The sequence below is a fragment of the Plecotus auritus genome (genome assembly GCF_963455305.1).
Source record: "Plecotus auritus genome assembly, chromosome: 9".
NCBI lineage: Eukaryota > Metazoa > Chordata > Mammalia > Chiroptera > Vespertilionidae > Plecotus > Plecotus auritus.
This window is the reverse complement of record NC_137783.1, coordinates 8,123,783-8,141,048: the sequence shown is the minus strand read 5'-3', so window position 1 is coordinate 8,141,048 and position 17,266 is coordinate 8,123,783. Positions and strand designations below refer to the sequence as shown.

The 17,266-nt window shown below is 42.8% G+C and overlaps 1 protein-coding gene across 1 annotated transcript in view; it reads right to left on the bottom strand.

The window, feature by feature from the left end:
* Window positions 1–17,000, bottom strand: part of PDZD8 (PDZ domain containing 8) — a 60,397-nt gene extending 43,397 nt beyond the window's left edge. Inside the window, exon 1 of the mRNA XM_080687484.1 lies at window positions 15,846–17,000. Coding sequence (XP_080543610.1) covers window positions 15,846–16,711 — 866 coding nt within the window. The 5' untranslated portion in view covers window positions 16,712–17,000. The remainder of the gene's footprint in view (window positions 1–15,845) is intronic.
* Between the last annotated feature and the right edge of the window lie 266 nt (window positions 17,001–17,266).

The window sequence follows — 17,266 nt, the reverse complement described above, 5'->3', positions numbered from 1 at the left end:
CACTCCACATATATATACAATGGATTAATAAACTACATCCACACAGTACACATGGATTAATTTCACAAATACACTATTAAGCTAAAGAAGCTAATGAGTGCATATGGTATGACTCAATTTATATGAAGTTCAAAAAGAAACCAAAACCAAACCCAAAAGAAATGGTGTAGAGGTCAGGATAGTAGTTAGTCTTAGCAGAGCAGTGTCTAGGTAATGAGTAGGTGGCATATGAGGGACTTCCTGGTTGCTGGTAATATTCTACTGCTTGTTCTGAATGCTGCTCTGTTCACTGTAAAAATTCATTGAACTGAATTTTTATAATATACTTTAGTAAAATCTTAAAAGAAAAAACATTTAATTAAAAATGTGAATTACTTCGGTAACATTTTAAAAATACAGTATTAAATTATACACTTACAAGAGTAGCTAAGCCATCTACTCATATGTGGCTCCGAGAGAAGCTTTTTTAAACATCTAAAATAAGCTTTTGCTCTAAGATGTGTCTTCAAGACTGCTCTATGAGCACCCTGAACACATGGCAGCAGAAAAACTGTTTGCATACACTATGATCTTCAGAGAAAAAGGGTTTACTACAAACCCAATATAAAAACATTCTGAAGTCTAAATCCTTTCTTGACTTCAGCATGGCTTGTGTGTGTCCTTGGCAGCTCACTGCATTGCATCCCTTCTATCTCTGGAAATATTCAGGTAGAGGTTGTCAAGGAGGGAAGGTGCTGTGAAAGTAACACATTTACAATCACAGAGATTACTAGAAGCCTGGTGCACAGAATTCGTGAACTGGTGGGGGGCATGGCCTGTGGGGATCGGCCCGCTCATCCTGATCAGCCAAGCGGCTGTGGACCTGTCCTCTGAGCGGCTACTCCCTGGTCTGGCATCTTCTGTGAAGCTGGAGCACTCGCCTCTCCATGGGACCCAGTCGGGGCCGAGCCCAGGGACAATAGTATTGAGAGGCGGCGGAGTAGGCCTCAGTCCTGCAGCGGCCACGAACCTGCCTCCCCAGCCTCCAGGGTCAGCTCTGAGAGCCCAGGGGCGGCAGCACTGCGCAGCCTGCAGGAGTCCAGAGGAGGCGGTAGGGAGCGAGGAGGCGATGATCGCAGCCCAGGTTCCTGCCCGTCGGCCTGGGGTTTGCAGTAGAAGCAGCCACTCATCCTGGTCAGCTGAGCGGCGCTCCCACTGTGGTAGCGCCCTGACCACCAGGGGGAAGCTCCTGCATTGAGCATCTCCCCCCTGGTGGTCAGTGCGCATCATAGTGACTTGTCGACCGGTTGTTCTGCCGTTCGGTCGCTGGCCTTTTATTATATAGGATTGGATAGTCCCAACTCCTAGAGATTTGTTTCAAATTAATCAGGAGAGGAGATTGTAGGAGATATAGATGATTGAAAGTGGCCACAAGTTAATTATCTGGTTATGAATAATGGGGTTTTGAACTATTCTCTTAATTTCTGATTAAGTTTAAAATTTCCCATAATGAAGAAGTAGGTTTGTACTCTATACTAAAACAACCTGGGTTCTCTCTTATTTCTCTTCTACAGTTTCCTTAGCAACATCATTTGATCTTACTGCTTTTTTAAGTTTCATATATTGGTGCTTAAAGTTAAATTAAACACCTTTTCTTCAAACTTGTTCCTCCTCTCCTGTTTTATCTTATTGGCTCCACTAATTTCATAGGCATTTGGAAACCTGAAGTTACCTTTTACAACCAATGAGTTCCATCCACCTCCATTCCCCTCCATAATATTTCTAAAACATCTCTTCTGCTGTTCTGTGTTTCCCATTGGCCTGGTTCAGGTTTTCATGATTAGTTAGAATGTTGTGATTTCTGAAATTACATTTCCTTTTCTTAAAAAGAATATTTTTTAAATAAAAAACAAACATTTTCTTTCTCTTAATAAAAAGCTACCACACATGACTTACCACATCTCTAAGATTTATAAACAAACCACATCTATATTAGAGAGTCCACAGATGTGAACACTTAGTAAAGATCCTGGCATGTAATGGGACACACAAATCCTGGTTTTCTTCTTTCTCTACTCACCTTTTGGCATACTGGCTTCCTCACTGAAGCTCTAAAGATAGCGCACAATACCCTACATTCTGTCCCTTTGCTATTTCTTCCACCTACACTATACTTCCATCCTATCTCCCTGTGCCTAAAGCTAAACTGTCCCTTAACAGTCCGCTCAAATGTCACTTAACAACTTCAGCAACTGTGCTTACTTAGGAACAGAGAGGCCAAAGTTAGGCACTCAGAGACACAGTCCTATTTCAGGCTTAAGAATATAAACAACACTTACATTCTGCCTAAGGAAGAATGTAGAACAGGCAGCTATAAACAGGGAATTGGGAGTTCTGTGTGGTTTTTGCCTTAGTCTCACATAAGACACTAGCAAACATAATTGTGCTCCAAATTCTCCGAAACCAAATATATAAACCAAATCAATCAGGTGATCAAAATGTTTCTTCATTTATTGTTCTTTAGAGGTACCTCAGTATTCCTTTAAATAATGAGTTCCCCTGCTTCATTTAAATATAATTACAAAACCTCAATTAGCCATAATTTTATCATGCACATTATGTAAAGTACAGTACACTAATACAAAACTAGGTGTAAGCTATAAAGAAAACAAAGTATCAGTGGTTCAAAATACTCTTAATTTCCTATATGTATTGGTAAACCATGAGTCTAAATTTCAAATGTTCAATTTTACTTAGACAATTCAATTGATATTACATTAAAAAGACAATTCATACACCAAGCTCCTCCATGCTTACTAAGGTTAGTACTGTCGTAGTATTTCTCCTAAGAGACTGCCTGCTAACCACTCTGATCCCAACTAGCCCTACATGGTAAGCTCCTTTTCACTGTCCAAGTTCTATTTCAGTCACCCCTCTTTGTAACCTGTCCCCTCTCCTCTACCATCTGGTAATTGCTCCGTGTTCTAAAAACACTTCATACACACTTCTGTTATGCCATCAATCACCCTGTTTACATTCCTCTCTCTCTCTAGCTCTCCCAGACCACCCCCTCCTCCCAACTAAATTGTGAAATGCAGGAGGAAAAGAAAAACATGATAGATAGTACTGAACGGTGGTTAATAGCAGACTCTAAAATCAAACAGCTGAGCTTGGAATTCCATTCTGTTGCCTCCCAGCAATATGACCTCAAACAAATTCTGACTTTAAGCCTCAGTTTCCTTATATACAAAAGGAGGATACTAATTACACCTCTACCTCACAGTGCTGTGATCAGGATTACATGAAATAATAAAAAGCTCGTAGCATCCTTCACTTCTCAGCTTTTTCCTGACAAGGCAATTTAAAGAAGTGTTAAGCACACACATTTTAGAGTCAGTACTTGGTTTTGAATTTTGGTTCTAACATTTACTAGCTTTGAGACCCTGGGCAAGCTATTTGGACTTTGAAAGCCTCAGTTTATTCATCTGTATAAGGTAGTTATTATAAGGACTAGAGGCCCGGTGCACGAAATTCATGGACAGGGGAAGGGGAGTGGGGGGGGGGACCTTAGCCCGGCCTGCACCCTCTCGCAATCTGGGACCCCATGGGGGATGTCTGCCAGTTTAGGCCTGATCCCACAGGGATTCCTGCGGGATCGGGCCTAAACCAGCAGTCGGACATTCCTCTCACAATCCAGGACCACTGGCTCCTAACTGCTCACCTGCCTGGCTGCCTGATTGCCCCTAACCACTCTGCCTCCCTGATGGCCCCTAACCACTCTGCCTCCCTGATGGCCCCTAACCACTCTGCCTCCCTGATGGCCCCTAACCACTCTGCCTACCTGATTGCCCCTAACCACTCTGCCTGCCTGCCTGATTGCCCTTAACCACTCTGCCTGCCTGCCTGATTGCCCTTAACCACTCTGCCTGCCTGATGGCCCCTAACCACTCTGCCTGCCTGACTGCCCCTAACCACTCTGCCTCCCTGATGGCCCCTAACCACTCTGCCTGCCTGATGGCCCCTAACCACTCTGCCTGCCTGATTGCCCCTAACCACTCTGCCTCCCTGATGGCCCCTAACCACTCTGCCTACCTGATTGCCCCTAACCACTCTGCCTGCCTGATGGCCCCTAACCACTCTGCCTGCCTGCCTGATTGCCCTTAACCACTCACCTGCCTGATCCCCTCTAACCGCTCGCCTGCCTGCCTGATCGCCCCTAACCACTTTCCTGACTGCCTGATCGCCCCTAACCACTCTGCCTGCCAGCCTGATCGCCCCTAACTGCTCGCCTGCCTGCTTGATTGCCCCTAACTGCCTCTGCCTCGGCCCCCACCACCATGGCTTCATCTGGAAGGACATCCGGAAGGTTGTTTGGCTGTCCGGTCTAATTAACATATTATGGTTTTGTTATTATAGATAGATGAGAAAGTTCATATTGGTATAGTGGGGTGCTCTAGAAGTACTTCCTATCAAACTTTCTATTTATCTATTTTAAGGCTGGTCTCCTAGAGACATGTTAGGCAGCAAATGCCTTCCCTTCCACAAGGAATCGTTTCAGAACTCAGCATTCACCATGTATGATGCTCAAGGTTATAGCTCTCTGTCTTCCTCAGATTTCAGATTCCACATGGGCATAATTTTAGTCATCATACTAGTTAATTTTTAAAAATCGTGTCCTTTGTGAGGATATCAAATTAACAATAGGCAATATGCCTCCCTGCCCTAATTATCACCTTTCTACCTGAGCCATTAAGCTTTGTAACTAAGGATTACATTAAACTGAATATTAAGACACTGACTTACAGAAAGCAATGGAGAATTGTTCTATTTACGGAATTCCTTGGTGTGCACTATGCTGACAAAGTCCATACTTGGGAAAATTATTTTAATTTCTGTACTCCTAAGGAGAAAAAAAGTATTCCAGAATAGTTATGAAACTAAGAACAAGGATAGCAAATACTGCTACAAAAAATCTCACCCCAACTCTCCCATATATCCTCTAATGAATAAGAAATGTCCACTTTTATCTAAACTCCTAATTCTGCATAGAATAATCAACATCTAAAATGCTTCACAATTTTCTGAAGTCGTTTTATCTCAATGCTGAACAAAAGAGTGATAATAGGGCTGCAGGACCTCATAACAGAACTCAATAACTGGTGACTCAAAGGTGAGTCAATGTTAACTGATATCCTGTGCACTAGAGATAAAGTATCAAATGAGTTGCTTAGAGAACCAAAGTAATTCTCTTGACCGTATCTGATAAATCTCATATCTCTTTATTTTCAGCATGACCCATCAAATGAGGGCCTCTGACCATAGCCTATGATCAATTAAATTAAAATTCTCAGTTTTCACAAAATTAAAAAAAAAAATAGAGGGGAGGGGGGACAGAACCATGAGAACTGTCTTCAAATCCAAACTCCTTCTATTCCTCTTTACCAGCTCCCCCAACACATGCCTTTAAATAAGTGAATATAAAAACTGCCACTTTATACCTTTCTGTAAATTACATACTTTCATATACACCCCTGATTCTCATGACTCATAACAATTATAGACTTATTTTACATATGAAGAAACTAAAGATGAAGTTTAGGTGGCTTTCCATGATCATAGTAAATGGTCCAGTCAAACTGCACTGAAATACTCAACCCTTTGCTCTTTACAACACCAAGGTGTACAAGCAATACTATAAATCAACTGAAAATTATGTATCTAATATTTATGAAACCTGACTTGCCAAGTGAGGCAACAGGAACGTCTCTTTTACATACAGTAAAAATAAGTAAACTTCAAGTTAGACCAGTTCTCAAATACTTTGTTCACAGAATCCCTATACATTTTTAGAAAGTAGTAAGGACTCCAAAGAACCATTGTTTATGTGGGTTATTATCACTAGAGGCCCGGTGCACGAAATTTGTGAACTCGGGGGTGGGGGGTACGGGGGGCCGTCCCTCAGCCCAGCCTGTACCCTCTCACAGTCCAGGAGCCCTTGGGGGATGTCTGACTGATGGGGGGCGGGGAGCGGGGAAAGGAGAGGGGGACGGGCCTAAGCCAGCAGTTGGATATCCTCCGCGCTGCCGCGGAGGTGGGAGAGGCTCCCAACACTACCACTGCGCTCGCCAGCCATGAACCCTACTTCTGGCTGAGTGGCGCTCCCCCTGTGGGAGTGCACTGACCACCAGGGGGCAGCTCCTGAATTGAGGGTCTGCTCCCTGGTGGTCAGTGCGTGTCATAGCGACTGGCCAAACAATTAGACATTTAGCATATTAGGCTTTTATATATAGAGGTATTTAACACATTAGAAATTTTAAATGATAGCACTTTTAAACATAACAATAACACAAGCTCACATCCCATTAGCCACCAGGATGATAATATAATTACACATCATGTAACTCCTGGAAAACTCCATCGTATACTTGTGAGAGAATGAGAATGAAAAGGCAAGTAATATCCTATCTAATAAAGAAGGAATATGCTAATTGACCCTCATGCTGTCGCAAAAGATGGTGGCGCCCACAGCCAATAAGGAGTGTGTATGCTAATTGACTGACCCACCCTCAAAGATGGCAGCGCCCACAGCCAATAAGGAGGAAATATGCGAATTGACTGCCACGCCCTCAGAGATGGAGGCACCCAGTCCCCTCAGCCCTGCCAGGGCAGCAGGCGCGTCAAGGCCTCCAGAGTCCCCCAGTCCCCTTAGCCCCCCAGCTGCCCAGGGCTGGCCCGAGGCACAGGCAAGCCTCGGATGGTGGCTGCCCAGCCGCCCAGAGCCGCCCGAGGCTCAGATAACCAGGGCCAGCCAAGGCTTGCACTGCCGGCAGTGGCAGCAGCAGAGGTGTGATGGGGCATCGCCTTCCCCTGATCGCCAGGTCACCTCCTGCCCCTGAGGGCTCCCAGACTGTGAGAGGGGGCAGGCCAGGCTGAGGGACCCCCACCCCCATCCAGTGCATGAATTTTCATGCACCAGGCCTCTAGTTTTTATTTAATTATGAGTATAGTTTTGACTTAGTAGACAGTCACAGCCCAAGGGTCTTGGAGATCCAATAGAGTCCCCAAGCCACACTTTGGAAACCACTGTTTTAGACAGTATCTCTTAAATTCAAAGTTGTAACCTATTATCTTAAAGTACATCATTTATTCCCTCTCAGCACTAATTTTCTTTAGAGTGAACAGTACCCTGGACAAAGATGGTATCAAACATTTACTCAGTAAACGGAATCTCTTCTGAAGTCTAGTGGATGGAGGAAGAGAAAACATCTTAAGACAAAATTATTATCTTCCTACTATGGTAAAGACAATGAACAATAAAGTCTATAATTCAGAGGACTGGTCTTCTAAAGCCAGTTAAATGTACCAAATGGACAAGATGTCCATTCTACGTATGAGGTAAAGAACAGCAAAAGATCTGAACAAGAGAAATGAGAAAAAGTTAACACTTTAACTGTCCCAACTTTCTCCTTTTTCTCTATCCAAATAAAAGTAACAAAGCACCTTCTGAAGTTAAATGATTTTTAATTTTATCTGTACTAATATCTCTGCTTCTCTTAGTTTTTAATTCCTAAAGTTGAACTTATTCAACGGAAATATTTTAAAGATGATTTGTACCTGCATATTTGCAAAAAATCCCTGCATTTGACCTATGCAAAAATAAAAGAGAAGTGAATAATAACACTACCTTACATTTACATAATTATTTTATCTAAGAACTTTAACAGCTTTAGGTTTTTATTTTACTAAGTCTCAAAAATAACAAGTTGCACAATTTGTCCAAGGATACACTAAATCAACAAATCAATATAATTCCAGGAATAAAGCAGAAGTTCCTCGTGATGTAATCCTATTGTTGCAGGGCAAGAGGCTGAATTACTTTCAAGAGAAACCTTAAGAGCATAGAGTATCCCCAAGGCTCCAACAATTATTATTATAGAGTCTGTTGACTGACAGGAATCTTGGAATAACTGAGTACATATTTTAAATTCTTCATGTCAAGAGTTTGCAATTCTAGTCCTGATTAAAATCTAAAGCTAAGTACTGAGAACTGATAACCTTTTCAAATATTAAAATAAACCAGACATCACCTGTCCTAAATTTTACAAAAAATAATATTATAGTTAATGGTGAGAACAAAATAAGATTTTCAATGCATTATAAAAATACAATGAAATTAACTATAATAGAATAACTCTTACTTTAGCCTCAGCAAGTTTCACAGAACTAAAAGCTTTGAATTATTTACTTGTTTGACCAAATGACTAAGAGCTAGCAAGACTGTGTAGTCAGCAACCACAATCATCCCTAGTATTGAGTATGTGTATAATCTGGCATTCGTGAACGACTGATTACTGTGTGCAAATTGGCATGTAACACAAACAGCAGATACACTATTTTGTAGATATTGATATCTGTATGAAATAGTTATATCTAAGAACAATATAGTTGCTTTCCAAAATATATTCTTGTAGCCAGCTACTAAACAGAAATTATATCTCCGTTATTGCTATTTAAGGTTTTACAGGAAAAAAAATAGTAGTCACTTATACAGATTATATAGGTAGAATATAGAGTTGATCCTAAAAGAAATACTAATTTGTAAATATACTTAGGTCACAAATACCTGCTCTAAATGGCATATACCTTATCAACAAACCAAGTACACCTAACAGGTACCTAATACAAAATAATAAACCCAACTAAAACACTTTTTTTCTGTGGTAATCACAGCGTTTTTGTTTTTAAGTACATACCACCAAGAACTAATTATGCTGGGAAGTGGGAAATTTTCTAGCTCTTTTACCAATATAATGCAAATCAAAACACAGACATTTCAGTACTCCATCCACCATATCAACAGCTTCGTTCTCCATACAATTCATGAAGAAATCATGGGCATAAATACCCAAAGTCCATGATTAGATTGAAATAAAAATACATTCCGCTGATTCCATAAAAATTGGTAATCATGCACCAGCCAGTGAAAATAAGTTTTATTGTTATTCTATACTAGTCCAAGGAAAGTATCACCTACAGTTTATCGATATTGACCTTTCCTAGGGGTGTGGAATTAAAAATCAAGGCTTCTGGAGTGTCAGAGAAGGTTGCAAACACATTCATGTTTTGTTTTTGCTTGTGTGTGGAAATGAGAGGAGGAGAGAAGGCCTTCATAAGGTGCCACACAGACCCTGAAGTCAGCATTGTCAACCGTGGGAGACTTCAATCAGCATAATGTGCGCGTGCGTAGGGGAGGACACTCCTCTTCAGTACTCACTTTACAATGAGCACTGTATTACATACCATCAACCTGCCTTTATGACAACCATAAACCATTAAAAGGTTAAATAAGCCCAGCCAGTGTGGCTCAGTGGTTGAGCATCCACCCCTGCACTAAGAGGTCAGGACACATGCCTGGGTTTTGGGCTTCCTCCTCAATGGGGCCATGCAGGAGGCAGCCGATCAATATTTCTATTTCTCCCTCTGCCTTCCTCTCTCTCTAAAATCAATAAAAACATATTTTTTTAAAAAATAGGTTAAATAAGATATGTTTCATATATTTTGTTCAAGAAATTTAAAGAATATGGGTATTCTTTAGATAGCCTGAATTCAAAGTCCCAGTACTTCAGTTATGTGGCTGAATTGACTTTGTGAAAATTTATCAAGTGTACACTTGAGATTTGGGCAGTTTCTGTATATACACACAAAATACACACATGCACATGCATATATAGTATAGATCAATAAAAAGCTTGGGGCGGGGGGGACTGCACTTAAAGTACTAATGTGTTTTATAGTTGAAAAGTGATATTTAGGCAGGGAGCTGAAAAGTGATGGGGTGAGCTCCTTGGCTATCTGCAGGAAAAACATTCCTAAAGAAGGGCTAGCAAAGGCCTTGTGACAGGTGTATGCTTGGAGTGTGAGAACAGCCAAGGAGGCCAGAACAGACTGAGAGGAAGGGTATTGAAGACAACATCAGAGAAAGAAAGAATAGAATGGCCAGGAATGGAGTAAAGCAGCAAATGAATTAGACCCATACATATTGCTGGAGGAATGTCCATGTTACACTTACAGACCCATTTTGGAGGGTCACATTTATATTATGTTCCCCCACTTTACTATTAAGGAGAAAGGGAGGAGGAGATGCAGAGAGGGATAGAGGGAAAGGCACCTCCTATATATATAAGAAGCTTGTACATATGTGTTTCAGAGTAAAGTGTATACCTCAGACTTAGCATTTTCAGGGGGATAAAAGTAAAAAGGGGAGGAGTACATTTTTAACTTCTTTATGATCCTAAATACTATTATAATATTTGCAAAAACCTAGCAAAAAAAAAAAAAACTAAATTAAAAAACCTGTAAAGAAAAAACCTAGTATCTACACAAAGATATAGGTAGAAAAATGTTTATGGTATCATTATTTATATTAATGAGAAACTGAAAAACAATCAACAAGAAATTGGTTACCTTATGGTATTTCTGATCAAAGTAATTCTAAGTACCTATTAAAACAAATGAAGTAGGTATATTTAGAAAACCCAATAGTTAAAAAAAAAAAAAAAAAAGGCAAGATACTAACATAAAAAGCAAGGTACCAACTATGATTCTGTCCGTATAAATTTAATAAATTAGAATACATTTAGAAAAAACATGGATGCACAGTCTCTAAATTTAACAGTTTCCTTTAAAGACATTATAAGAGAGTTTTCACTTTGATATTTCATATTTTCTAACTGAATTTTTTTATGAGCTTATCACTCATTTGAAAGGGAAACATCTGTAATACATTGCCTAACTACATCTATCTAGTCAAGTGTCTGAAATATCTCTAGAAAAATGTCTGGCAAATGTAGCATAATCAATAAATTGTATATTCAATTAGGTACTAAAGGAAAGATACATTTATTCAGAAGGTTTCATATATGGGACATTTATTACACCCTTTTAGATAGATATTTCCATTTTATAGATATGGACACTTAGACTAAGGGAAGATAAGGCCTTAATAGTGCTGAAGTCAGGTACACATTACTCCAAAGCTCTATCACCAGAATAGACAACTTAAGTACTTCTCAATAGCCTCAACCCAAAAGAATGAAGTTGTTCTCTAGTGCTGGCAGTCTCTACTTGGCACCTGCAGTTCTATTCATCTGAAGGTAAATAATTAACACACCTCAGTCTTCCCTGGTACAAGTACAGTAAGTATGTGGTTTTATGCCAGTCTTAGCAATGTGGCAAGAGAGATTTTAAAACTACTCTGTAAAACTTCTGCCAATGACCAGGTAGTTGCTTTATGAGTTTCCAATGAAATGTGATGTGCTCTGATGCCATGCCAAAGTTGTTAGTTCCTGACTCTAGGAAGGAACAAAGGAATGTTTTAACAGCACTGGTTTCCTGGTGACATTCTGAGAAAATGAAGAACGTGATGGGAAGAAATGTTGGGTATTTAACTTCTAAACAAGGTATTTAGTGGTAGAAACCCTTACTGAACAACTGATTCAATATGTCTCAGCATGCTATAGAGCAGTGGTCGGCAAAATGTGGCTCGGGAGCCACATGCGGCTGGCAAGCCGCGGTTTGCCGCTCTGTTGACTAATGAGTTTGCCGACCACTGGGATAGGGGCTTAATCACAAGGAACAACAACAGCCTGTAATTATTGGAATCCAGAGTAGGGAATCTTAATGGGGGAGTGGGCATGACAGGTCACGCTTTTTGGGGCAGAGAGGTTTTTTAGAAATGCCTGAGCTACACAAATCCTGTATACATTCTATAAAGACCAGCAAAATTATGAAGAGCCTAGTATTTATTTTAGCATGTTAGTGTTAGTTAGATGTATGGCAACAAAGTTGAATCCTTCTGTCTTTGTTTATTACTCAACCTGGAGTCTAAGAACCCTAGACAGATTTTGAGGGGACTATAAATTTCATGAAATTAAATGAAAACTTCATTATGCATTTTCCTGCAGAGTACACAGGTTTCATTAGCTTTTCAAAAAGAAAGGACTCTCAAAAAAAGAGTACCTTTCATCATATATGCATATGTGCTCCTTTTTTGGTAAGCATTTAAGCACAATTTTTTGTTTTAGGGTTTTTTTTAAGAGTTTAGAGCAAGGGTTAGGAAACCTTTTTTTATAAAGGGCCAGATATTTTATTACCTGTGGATCCATATGGTCTGTCTCATATTCTTCTTCTCTTTTAAACAACTTTAAATGTGAAAGTTTAAAAATGTAAAAACAATTCTTAACTCGTGGTCCTAACACCAGCTTGTGTGCCAAGTAGAGACTGCCAGCAAACCCCTACACAGCACTAATACTCTAAGACCAGACGCCTTAGTAAGAAGTTCAAATATCTGTATCCCAGACCTTAAACACCTAGGACTATTATACTCACAGATTCTCCATGTAGTCTTTCTCTTTTGAAGACTAATTTTGGGGTTAATTTTTTAAACGGCCACTACTTTACTATTTTTTAAAATACACATTTTTAGAAAAAAAATCAAAACTATTAGTATTGAGGTGGCTGAATTTAGAATTATATTAGTAAAATTAGAATTATAATATGTAGAAAATGTATACATATTAAAACTCATTTAAAAAAATATAATGTTTTACAAACTGTGTTAATTGAGTAAAATGAAGTGTCCATCAGCTGGGTCCTTAGCACCAGTTCAACTCCTTCGCATCTCTAGATGAGACATCAGGAACTGGCCATCCTGATGGCCACCTTTCCCTTAACAACATGAAAATGGAAAAACAAACAGAGGGAAGAAGTGACAACAATGTTAATTGGCAAGTTATTTCTGTTACATAATATATAATAACAGTGCCAAAGGATTCTAAGACTCAGTACAATTTTCTTTACTGTTTTAGCTCTACTAAATAGATTAGATGGCTAAAAAGGATAAACTAGCAGACCTATTTGGAAACAAAATCTGCTGGATTAAAAAAGAAATGCTATATGGGGCAGTGCCCAAAGATATAATCCCTTGTGAACAAAGTGGCAGAGTTTAAGATAAAGGCAGCCTGGCTTTATCAGAGCTGGATTTCATCACTTGACAGCTGTGTGACTTTAAGCAAGTTATTTAACTACTCTGAGCACTACTCCCTAATCTATAAAAAAGAATAAACACTAGCTACTTTGATTCTCATTATGAGAATTGTTATACATCTTAAATGTTTTAATTCATCCTCTTAGCTGAAATTTGAATCCATTCCACAACACGTTTAAAAACTTCTGGTAGAACAGCTACACAGACAAGAGATTTCAATATCCCTCAAAACAGTCCTTTTTATCCTCACACTTCTGTATTTTTCTCTTACTAAAGTAAAATCAGCTTCCTCGTGACTTCAACCCCATCAATCACATAGTAGTTTAAATCTTACTAGGTATAGCTAATTCAAGCTCCTCAATGGTTGAGGCTGTTTAGTATTGAAGCCCCAGCACCTAGAACAATAAGCACATAGTAGGTGTACAATAACAGTTACAGATTGAGTAATACATTCTGTGCAGTAATTACTGATTGATCTTTGAAATACCTTCTAATACAAAGAACACAAATGTGTACATTTCTGGAGGTGATCATTTAATGTTTAAGGTTTAAAAGTTGAAATATCATACATAACTAAATGCATGCTGTTTTTTAAAAATCCTTCAGATAAAGTAAATGAAAGCAATTTAGCTGTATTTCAAATGGTGATGCTATTCAATGATAGATGATAAAGTTCCTTCCAAGTAATAGACCTATTATTAATGGCTTCATAACTCCTACTCATAATTTCTTTCAGATTTAACTGAATTTTAAGTTTTAAAAAAACCCTAAAAATGATATGCAGCCTCACTGCTACTGACTATTCTGCAAATAATCCCCAAATAATAAGTCAGTCAAATTTTTATTACCTGAGTTACCCAGAAAATATCGAATCAATATTATGATAGAATATCAAAATCTGCAAAAAGTTTTCTCATGACTTTCTTAGCCTCACACTACTATAAACCTCTCACTGCTTAAACACTAGAACTCATTTATAATTTAGTCACTTATGTTCCAGAGCTTAAAGCAGGTTCCATAAACTATGTTCAACTTCACAGAACAAGAAATCAAACACGGTGAACAACCAGTTCACCATCCTCTGCAAATGTATGGAAATATTTCCATTATAAAGTAAACTTCTCCAGCTACCTGACAGTTTTAGTTTTAAGCTGTTACTCTGGGCTATTAGCCTAAAACAGTGGTCAGCAAACTCATTAGTCAACAGAGCGGCAAACTGTGGCTTGCAAGCCGCATGTGTCTCGCGAGCCGCGGTTTGCCGACCACTGGCCTAAAACAAGACATAATTAGTAAGGGAAATCTGCCACATGTACACAAGTCAATAACCCATCCTAAACCCAAACATAAAATATTTCTGCATTATCTTGGTCACTAATGCTTGAGACTGATAGAAAATTAGTGATCTAGATTGAAATAGGCAACTTCCACTAACAGCAATAGGTAGGGCAAATACCAGATTGACATATCTATAATAATAAAAGGGTAATATGCTAATTAGACCAGACAGCAGGACGACCTTCTAGACATCATTCTGGATGTCCTTCCAGACGAAGCCGCAATGGGGCCGAGGCAGAGGTGGTTAGGGGAGATCAGGCAGGCAGGAGAGTGGTTAGGGGCAATGAGGCAGACAGGCAAAGTGGTTAGGGGTGATGAGGCAGGCAGGCAGGCAGGTAGGCAGGCAGGCAGGCAGGCAGGCAGGCGAGCAGTTAGGAGCCAGTGGTCCCGGATTGCGAGAGGGTGCAGGCTGGGCTGAGGGACCCTCCCCGCCTTACCCCCACACCCCGCCATGCACGATTGCCTGCACGGGGCCTCTAGTTTTATGATAAAGGACAAAACCCAAAAGAGTCAAACATTTTAATGAACACAAAATTAAAGTGAAATTAAATATTCAGCCATTTTTTAAGAAGAAACAGCCATGCATGACACTTTCTACTCCAACAACAATCCTTTCCAGACCCAAGTCTGGCCCTGCAAAACTTCCTTTTCCTTTCCACTTGTCCTATAGCATTAAAAACGAAAACAAAAACCCAAAACACCGAATAAACAAAAACACACCTTGTACATTAATCAACACAGTATAATACATAAAATTAAGCCACCAGAAACAGGGGAGCTTTATCAGTTAAAAATCACTAACTAGCATTAAAATACTACCTGCAGGGTGAGTCAGGTCCTGTGAGAGCAACTTACAGCCACAGAGGTGACACATGAGGGGCAGAGTGTGGGTCTGTGCTACAGAACCTCCAAAAGGGCAGATAACATTAACACAACACGTTCGGAGAAGGACAATATGTATCCCAACTCGTTTTCCTTGACAAGCTACTACCTCTGCCCTGAAAGCTGTCATTGCCAGAGGCCCGCCGTTGCAAACATAACAGTCCTGGGCACCAGCACATCCTTCCTGCCCGCACTCTGTGACCAGGAACAATGTCTCAACGTGGCTAAGGCGACTCTGCAAAGTGGCCTTAATGCAGCAACCACACGCAGTTTCTCAACAGCCCCAGAGCCAACTCCTGGGGATGAGGGTGGACTTACTTCCCGTCCACCCTCAATATGCTGCTTCCACCCACACTGACAGCACCTGGTGCGCCCAAGAACACGCAAAAAGGTTTCTAGCTCCTAGTCGTGCCCTTCCAGGAAAAGGTGTGCGCTGACGGCCTTTATCTAGGGCTCTGTCCAGGGTTGGGGAGATCCCTGGACAAGCAGGAGCTGGGGAGAAGCCGTTGCCCTTCCCACTCCCGCAGGCAACCCAAGCCCGGATCCCAGCAGCGAGGCCCTCACCCCCGCGCCTGTGGGTGCCTCCCCCGCCCCTGCCTCTCACCTGATCTTGTAACTGGGGAGGGTGTGCTTGCGCTTGATGACTTTCTTGAGCTGGTTGACGATGATGGAGGTGAGCTGGGGCATGGGCCGCCCTTCAAACTGGGAGCGCACCTCGAAGTCGATCAGCGGGTCCTCCACGAAGGAGAAGAACCAGTGGGTGAATGGCACGCGGGTGAGGACGAAACGCAGCCTTCCCACCACCCGGGACAGCTTGACGAACAGGTAGGCGGACTTGCCGAAGACCAAGTCCACGTCGATGGCCAGGTGGAAACCCCCGTGGTACTCCACCTCCGCCTCAAAGGCCAGCTCCTCCGGGGAGGTGGCGGGCAGCGCCTCCCCCTCGGGGCCGTCGGGCTCACCGGCGGCCGAGGGCACCACGGGCCGCAGGAGGCGGATGGTCTTGATGAAGGGCACGGTCTCGCCCAGGAACACGTCCCGCAGGCTCAGCCCCTCCAGCAGGCGCCCGGCCGTCTTGGTCTGCAGCAGCTCCTCGAACTCCACCTTGATTTTCTTGGTGACCCAGCGGCGGGCCAGCGCGGTGTCCCGCAGCTCCCGGAACAGGAACAGGATGGTGGCGTTGAGGAAGTAGCAGGTTTCCCGCGTCGGCGGGGCGGGGGTCTCCGGGGTCGGGGTCGCGCCGCCCTCGGGGGGCCCGCCGGAGGACTCCTCAGCCCCGCCGCCGCCATAAAGGTATTCCCGCAGGGCCAGGCCCGGCACCGGCCTGATGTAGCGGAAGCCGTCGCGCGCGCGGGCGGCCTCGTCCGGCGGCGGCTCGGGCTGCTTGCGGTAAAGCAGCAGGAACTGCGTGAGGAGCGTGAGGAAGGAGCCCAGCACGGCCGACGCCAGGATCATGAGCAGCAGCCCCATCCCGCCCCCGCCTCCGCCCGGACGACCCGGGCCACCGCTCCCGCGCCCACAGCGCGGCTTTCTTCACGCCGCCGCCCCCGCTGCCTCCATCTTGAGAACATCGGGCGGCGGGGTCGGGACGAGCTGCTCCCTGGGCCTCGTCCGGCGGCTCCTACCGGCGCCGCGCGATGCCCGAGGCTGCAGCCGCCCGCGGCTCCTCAGACGCTCCCGAAGGCGGCTGCTTCGGCGGCGGCGGCGGCGGCGGCCGCAGGGGGCGGGAGGGGGCGGGACGGCGCTTCCCTTCAGCCTTCGCTCATTGGGTGAATGTCACGTGACGTCAGTAGCGTGCGCGCTCCCGGCGGCGTCGCTTGGCAGCCGGCGCGCGAGCGCGCGGGCGCGGGTCCCTCTTCCCCTGCGGAGCGCCCTTCCAGCCCCGCCCCCCACCCCAACGTTCCATTCCCCCGCGGTCCACGTGGCTGTCACTTCTGTAGCTACTGTCGAAATCGGAGAGGTTAGCTGGGGCCGCCGGCTGGAGGATAAGGAAGCCCGGCGGAGGTGGCATGGCGCGTGTTTGAT